The sequence below is a fragment of the Octopus bimaculoides genome, chromosome 11 (genome assembly GCF_001194135.2).
Source record: "Octopus bimaculoides isolate UCB-OBI-ISO-001 chromosome 11, ASM119413v2, whole genome shotgun sequence".
NCBI classification, from domain to species: Eukaryota; Metazoa; Mollusca; class Cephalopoda; order Octopoda; family Octopodidae; genus Octopus; species Octopus bimaculoides.
Window position 1 is genome coordinate 77,913,412 of NC_068991.1, and position 8,602 is coordinate 77,922,013.

General features: G+C 38.4%; 1 protein-coding gene across 1 annotated transcript in view; it reads left to right on the forward strand.

Annotated features, from left to right (window-relative positions):
• The window catches only part of LOC106868583 (proteasome activator complex subunit 4), a 74,324-nt gene that overhangs the window by 32,553 nt on the left and 33,169 nt on the right, over positions 1-8,602 (forward strand). The window contains exons 19-24 of the mRNA XM_014913914.2: positions 598-813; positions 990-1,144; positions 3,150-3,242; positions 5,920-5,975; positions 6,453-6,515; positions 7,904-7,959. Of these exons, the coding sequence (XP_014769400.1) occupies positions 598-813; positions 990-1,144; positions 3,150-3,242; positions 5,920-5,975; positions 6,453-6,515; positions 7,904-7,959 (639 nt within the window). The remainder of the gene's footprint in view (positions 1-597; positions 814-989; positions 1,145-3,149; positions 3,243-5,919; positions 5,976-6,452; positions 6,516-7,903; positions 7,960-8,602) is intronic.

The following is an 8,602-nucleotide window of genomic DNA, read 5'->3' on the forward strand; positions in this document are numbered from 1 at the left end:
TATCGTTGCCGGTGCCCCTGGACTGGCTCATGTGCGGGCGACACATGAAATCTTTCGAGCGAGATCATTGCCAGTGCCCCTGAACTGGCTCTTGTGCGGGGCCGTCGTAGGATTTTTGAGCGAGATCATTGCCAGTGCCCCTGGACTGGCTCATGTGCGGGCGACACATGAAATGCACCATTTTGAGCATGGCCGTTGCCAGTACCGCCTGACTGGCCTTCGTGCGGGTGACACTTAAAAGCACCCACTACACTCTCTGAGTGGTTGGCGTTAGGAAGGGCATCCAGCTGTAGAAACTCTGCCAAATCAGATTGGAGCCTGGTGTAGCCATCTGGTTTCACCGGTCCTCAGTCAAATCGCCCAACCCATGCTAGCATGGAAAGTGGACGTTAAACGACGACGACGTGGAGTCTTCAAGTACCCATCATATATTGGAATTGGTTCAGCTGGTTATCTCTGTATCAATTTAGGAAAGCCATATTGTAATAAATGCTTATTTATTTATTTTTCTATCCAAACACGTTTTTAACCCAATGTTTATAGCTTTATTTGCTTCAAGATCCATCAATAAAAAAAAATTATTATCTACTTACTTAGGTTGTACGAGCTCCAGGACATAATCTGCTGTCTTTTGTGGATGAACTCACAGATCTTTTATCACCCTTATTAGAGCTGAAATGTGTTGAAGCCTACGAATACAGTACAAGCACCTTGCGTTACCTTCTTCGTTCCCTGACCAATATCTACCCTTTGGATTTCCGGAGTGTCCCAGTAGACTTTGATGCACCTCTCACTGAGCACTTGATCATCAGGGTCAGTATATCCACACATTGCTTGTCTATAACATACGTGCGATCTGAATGGAATAAATATCAGGCAGAGACCTGAGACCAATTCAGTTGAGGATACCTTTTATTATTTGAAACCTTTTTAAAGGGTTCCTACAATTCACAGAGAATGTATTGTTGCATTTTTCTTTTTCTTTCTAGGATTGGGCTTATACAGGATCTGTTGAAAATGCTGACATACAATGGCACATACCATGCGCTGAAGAAATTCAGTTTGCTTCTCGTATTCTAGAGAAAGTGCTGAAACCTGAGCTGGAATTCATAAAAACAATTGACAAAGATAATGAAACTCCAAGGTAGGTTCAGCAATTTGTTAACATATTGGACGTTCATGTCTGATGGGATTCAAAGACTTGAAGAAAACTCCTTCTGTTTGTAGCTTCTTTTAGATTTCTTTTGTGTCTGTAGTGTTTACAAATCATTTGATACGGGGGAGATTGAGGCTGTTAATGTTACTTATGAATGACTGCAGCCTGACAGCTGCAGGGGAAAGAAACAATTGGGCAGAATGAAAATTCCAGAGGTTTGACAGAGTTGTTGGAAGAAGGAAGACTGGCTATAATGGTGAGTGTTGGGCCTGGTGGGAAGCTGTTAATTCTCTATAATTAGGGATATTTTTACTGATGGAATACAACAGCAGCAAGTGAGACGCCTCAGCACTCTCAACTTGTCACATTTAAATAGTTGTAATCTAGATATATATTCTGCAGGTACACATTGTCATTTTGCATCTGCTTTCCATGCTGACATTGGTTGGATGGTTTCACAGAATCCTATGTCTCCATTGTCTCAGTTTTGGTTTTGATGAATGGTTACCTTTCCTATCACTGACCACTTCACAGTGGATACCGAGTGTATTTCTTTAATGATATCAGCACTAAAGAGATTCTCTTCTTCTCAGTAAATCCAAAGAATCTTCTCAATTTTGTAGACTCTCCAGAGTCTTCTAAAATCATGAACACTATGTACGTACTGCAGCTAATGAGAAATATCTCCAAGAACATCCGCCTTGTAAGGTTAATACTTTACTCAAGGTTCAGTGATGTTGCATGTCTGAGATATATTTGCGACTAGATAAGAAAGTCGGCAACTTTTCTATAAACATCTGGCAATATATTTCAGATATTTAATTAATTAATCTAAAATTAAAGTCTGTATAACCATCTTCAGAATGTAATGTCTATAACCAGTAAAGATTTGATTTATATAGTGTAAAGTTCTGTGAATCTATCCAAAAATCCCAAGGGAATCTTATAAATAAAATAAAAAATGTTCAGCTTTAGTCTCATGGTGGTAAGCTGATGAGGACTTAAAACATGCCCTGTGCAGGACCTGAAGAGCATTGGTAGCTTAATCAATAGAATACTGAACTAACCAGTTGTTCATATCTTGTCATTAGCATTTTATGGCATTTGTAGCCAAAATGGCAAGGTATTCCAAGCTCTTAATGGGTACCTCTTTGTGTGGTGAAATTCATTGCCATTTGTGGCTGTATTGTCACTGAAGAATGGATAACCATTTTATCTGTCTGTGGTACTTAGTTCAGTTGCCACTACCTGTAAACTAGCTTCCTGCTTTTGGTAGAGGCTTATCTCTTGTTTACTTCACATCACAGACAGTGGGTGATAAACACCAGCTTTAGATACCAATGACCTCTTGTCTTCTCGTTGCTGTCACTACAGATAAACCCCAGCCCCCAACTTTAGTGGTTGCTTTCCTTTAGGACCTGGTACTTGTTCTTGACACAGGGAGGATGATGTATTCTCTCTGTCTATCTTCATTGTATTTTTTAATGTCATTTTATTTCTCTTCCAATGTTTGTATGGATTGGATGGGTCTGTCATACAACTTGTCTCTATCTTAGGACCCCCATGATGTTCTGAAATTGACCTCACCACCTTTTCCCCTGTCCAGACTATCAACTACAACAGATTACATCACAGTAATTAGGAACAAAACACTTATCAAGTGTTAGTCTTATCCACAATCCCCTTGATTAATTTGTTTCTTGTTAATTTAGATCATACTTTGTTGTTAGGTTCTGTTTTCTATTGTTGAATCTTTCTTTTTGTCTTTTTCCTTTTTCTCTCCTGAATAATTATTTCTTTTATTCCAAATATTCTTTTAGCCATTACAAATCAAACTTAATCAATTTTTTTTTTCTTTCCGTTTCTGAATATTTTTCTTTTAGATTTTTGTGTTACAGTTGCTGTGTTTTTGATTATGTTTGCCTTTCTTCTTACCCTCCTCTCACTCATTCCTGTCGTTTCTCCACTCTGGCTCTACTCCTCTTCTTTCCAGAGATGATCTACTTCGGCGTCTTACCATAATCTTTGAGGCTTTACTTGGAGCCGGTGCATTGCTGCCTTTTATTGATGGTGAAGCTTACAACATGTAAGTGTTACTCCCTGTTCAGATCATTTATTATTGTTTAATCTGTTTTTATCCATTTTACACTTCAGTTTTGGAGCCGTAGGTTTGCAGTTTGGAGCCATAGGTTCACTCCCTCGCACCGTTTCTAAATGCCACAAGAAACTTCATTCAAGATGACCAGGATTTTCTTTTTTTTTTCTTGTTGATCTTTACATACTTTGCCAGTTTACGTCAGTGAAAGATCATCATTTAACATCGGTGTTCCATGCTGGCATGGGTTGGACAAGTTGAAGGTTCCGATGAGTCCAAGGACTGCATTGTGCTCCAATGTCTGTTTCTTTGGCATGATTTCTATAACTGGATGCTCTTCCTAACTCCAACCATTTTACAATGTGTACTGGGTACTTTTCTTGTACCTATGTATAAAGTTGGTGTGTGTGTATATGTATATATATATATGTGTGTGTGTATATATATATATATATATATATATATATATATATATATATATATATTCATTTAATGTCTGTTCTACCATAGTAGCATCAGTTTGGGTAAAGTTATTTTACAGCAGGATGCTCATGCTGTCTCTAACCCTTACCTGCTTTTCATGTAAAGGGTTTCTTTATTGCCATGGGTCTTTGAAAGTACAAAGTGATTGATTATAATATCAACAAGGAATGTCCACATCAGCACCACTCACAGAAGCAGTGACAAATTGCAATATAAACATTTTCACCCAATCACGTGTGCATTACTCTGCATGTTTTCTTCTATCACCTTTTTGCAGCCATGAATCTTATCTTTTCATCCTTTCTCGTCATCCTTTCTCATCATCCCATCTAGAATCCTTGCATCCTCTCTTTTCTAATCCTTTAGTCTTGCAAGTTGTAAGGTGATCTCACTAGTGTTTGTGCTATGGAAATTACATTAGGAAGGGCATCTAAATGTCGAAACCATGCCAAAGTAGACATTGGAGTATAATGCAATTCTCTGACTTTTACTGGGTCTTGGACAAGCATCCAACCCAAGCCAGCTTGGCAGACAGATATTAAATGATGAAAATAATCAACTGAATTGCTGGAGCAAAGCCTTAAATAATACAGTTTTGAGAGTGGATTTGGTAATACACATGGTGGCTGTGTGGTAAGAAGCTTGCTTTCCAACCACATGGTTCTGGGTTCAGTCCCACTGCATGGCACCTTGGGCAAGTGTCTTCTACTGTAGCTTCAAGCCCACTAAAGCCTTGTGAGTGGATTTGGTAAACGGAAACTGAAAGAAGCCCATCATATCTATCTCATCATCATCATCATCATCGTTTAACGTCCGCTTTCCATGCTAGCATGGGTTGGACGATTTGACTGAGGACTGGTGAAACCGGATGGCAACACCAGGCTCCAGTCTGATTTGGCAGAGTTTCTACAGCTGGATGCCCTTCCTAACGCCAACCACTCAGAGAGTGTAGTGGGTGCTTTTACGTGTCACCCGCACGAAAACGGCCACGCTCGAAATGGTGTCTTTTATGTGCCACCCGCACAAGCCAGTCCAGGGGCACTGGCAACGATCTCGCTCGAAAATCCTACAGGAGCCAGTATATATATATCTATCTATATATATATATTTGTGTATGTATGTATTCATGTGACTGTGTTTGTGCCTCCACTGTTGCTTGACAACTGATGTTGGTGTGTCTACGTCCCCGTAATGTAGCAGTTCGGCAAAAGAGACTGATGGAATAAGTACCAGGCTCACAAAGACTAAGTCCTGGGGTCAATTTGTTCGACCAAAAGTGGTGCTCCAACATGGCCACAGTCAAATGGCTGAAACAAGTAAAAGAATAAGAGTATTCCAAGAAACATGTTGACGGCCCTTTTTTTTCACTTATGCACTTTTTAGTCTGTTTCTTTCTTTCTTTTTTTTTCCTTTCTTTCTTTTTTTTCCTTTCCTTCTTTCTTTTTTTTGTACTCATGCCATAAATAATGGCAGCAAATATGTTTATTGTATTTAAATGTCTTTCTACTGCAGCCGTTTTCCATTCATTCATTGCTAGCTGTAGTTCCTTTGTTGCCTTCTAACCATTTTCCAGTCAGCAGCACAATTACCATTTCGTTGATCGCTCAACAGAACTGAAACTTTTGCAACCGGAACAAGTCTCCTCATTGTGTCTTTGTCATGTCAAAAGCTTCCATCATATTTCAGAGATTTTCATTGTTGGTCTTTGTAAATTTACACTGAACACACTGGAGCAATCTGATTGTCCCACTTACTACCTCTTCCACTAAACTTTCTCAGTTTATGTGGATATTTTTGATAACAAACTTTCCTTACCATTTTGTGAACAAGAGAATTTCAAAATTAAAATAAAAAATGAAAAACATTATTTAAAAGAAAACATAATTATGATAAAATGGAAAGCAAAGTAATTTAAGATATCTTTGAAAGAATTCTCTTGGATAAAAGAGATAAAAATATTCTTTCTTTCTTTATATATTTAGACAAAAATATTCTTTCTTGGGAAAGAATATTTTACAAAGCTAGCTACAATCTTCTGACACTAATTTCCAACTTAAGTACACTGATCTGTGTGTGTGTGCTTCTGCTTTCAGTCTATGCTATGTATGCTGTCTGTGAAAAAGGGAACTATTTCTGCCAATAGTCTGCCTCCTTTCTCAGCAATTAAGCTCCTTTCTATTAACAGAGTGGAATCCGAAGTGGAATTATTGACTTTTAGCTGCTCTGCATCAATGACTGAAGGTAATTTTGTCTTTAATCTTAGTTTGCTTTATTTATTTATTTTTTATTTTATTTTATTTTCAATGTCCTTAAAAGTAGTTAATAATCATTTCCTTTAACTCAGCACAAAACCAGGTTTTTAAAAATGTTTTTAGAAAACTGGTTTTGCTGACAAATTTTATAAAACTGGTTCATGGTATGTAAGGCCATGTAGCTCCTTCTGTATAATTGTTTGCTCTAACAGAAACATCAGCCGAATTTACCTCAAATAACTCGCTAAAATTTTGGAAAAGGAGGGGTGCATTATAAAATGTAATCCAAGACATGTAATGCCCAAGAGAATGATTGAATGGTAGTGATTGTAATACCATTGTGATTTTAAATCTCCTTATATTCTATTGGATGTTGGACTTGAGGGCAGTGTTAGACGTGTTTGAGATCTCCTTTGTGATTTATAATTAGCTGCCTCAGTTTACCAAAATGTTTGTTCTTCTTCAGGAATCACCTTTAATGGAAGTTGTATCCGGCTTGCTGTTGTTGATGCAATCCAGCCTTTACTCAGTGAGTTGCCTACTTTCAGCCTCTTCTGTTCGTAATAATCATTTGGAAAGAGATGAACCCAAATTAATATGCTTCTCCGTCAAAATTGTAGATATACATCCAGTGGTGGACTGGGTCTAAAAATATTGGTTGCCAAGAGACTAAGGGGGCCCACCCGCAACTACAATGCTATCATTTAATTTTCATGGGCCCCTTACATACTAGCATGTACTCTAATGTCTAAGGGGGCCCACTCGCCATCGGGCAAGCTGATAACCTGGCCAGTCCACTACTATCCATCCCAAAACTTCTGTAAGCTCACACACACACACACACACACACACACACACACATGCCTATATTCACATGTTCTCCAAAATACACACACACTCTCTTTATCTCTCTTTATTCCCCATACACACAAGCACATGGTACTTGTGTGTAAAAGAGAAAGACAAATATTAAAGAGACCCCCCCCCCATCTCTCTCTTTCACACTCTACAGTCACTCCATTTTGATCTTTTCAATATCAACAGAAACTAAGAAATGCAAGAAAGGTTAGGTTGGTGTGTTACGAGAGGAAGATGAGAGTAATGGTGCAGGAAAGCTCCATCAGCAGAGAAGAAATGAAAGTGTTGTGAATGGGTTCGTGTGATTGTGAGAGAGAACAAGAAAAACAGACACTCAGTACAGTGAAATTTTGAATAATTGAAAGAGCTCTATTCCATGTAATTAGTCCAGCTAGGTGTATATGTCTTTGTATATGTACGTCTGTGCATGCACACACACACACACCTGAATTCATTATAGGTGGTGGATGCATTGAAGTGATGGTGAAGGAGTCAAGAAAAGGGAGACTGGAAGAGAAGGAAGGAAAACCACAGTTAAATAACAAAAGACTAGAGATAACTTTTCATCATCATCATCATCCTTTAACGTCTGCTTTCCATGCTGGCATGGGTTAGACAGTTTGGCTGGAACTGGTAAGCTGGAGAGGTGCACCAGGTTTCAGTCTGATTTGGTATGGTTTCTACAGCTCGATGCTCTTCTTAACGCCAACCACTCTGGGAGTGTAATGGGTGCTTTTACGTGCCACCAGCACAGGTACCATTTCCATGACACCTGCAACGCTCATGACGATTCACAGGTGCAATTTACATGGCACCGGCAACGACCACAACTATGATACACAGGTGTCATTTACATACTACAATTCACCAGTGCCATTTACCTGACACCTGCAACGATCATGACTATGATTCAAGGTGCAATTTACATGGCACCAGCAGTGACCATGACTACAATTTCACAGGTGCCATTTACGTGACCTATAATCAAGTATTTTAGTATTCAAATTTATTTAAATGATCTTTTTTTTAATTTGTTTTCCTCTTTCAAAATTATTTCAGACTATCTCCTGACCCACTGTGAAGATGATACTAAAAATCTTCTCAAGATCATTGCTGTAAGTATTCTCGTCATTGTTTCTTTCTTGTATTGTTTTCCCTTTGTCCTTTCTTTTACAATTCTTTTGCACTCAGTTTGTATTCTGTACGATGTTAACCCTTTCGTTACTAACCCGGCCGTAGCCGGCCGAAAAATTTTTTGGTTCATAAGACTAACCCGGCTGAGCGTACCCATTGTTATTTAAATGTATATTTGAACCCAAATCTCGTTAGTACATTCGTTAAAACACCTGATTTCACTTTGCAAACAGTTGAGTTATTGTCTCCCACATTGTTTGGCATGATATTTTTTCCACATTTTTTGCGGCTTTAATTTTTTCAACTTTGAAGATGGAGAGGAGTTTCATTCTATCAAGCAATGATTCCGAATTTGAAGGTTTTTCAACAGAAGATATGGAGATATCGAAGAAAAGAATGAATGAGCTACAAAAGCACGTGGTGAACGATAATAAATCGGATATTTCTGTATCCGAAACTGAAAGCAGTGATTCTGAAAGCAGCGACGGCGAGGATGATTTTACACAGGAATGGAGTAAAAACTTAAAAAAACGTTTTTATTAACAATTTTTCTGAGGAAACAGGGTCTACCCATAGTCTTTCTCAGGAAGCGAAACCTTTAGACTTCTTTTTCATGCTTGTTTG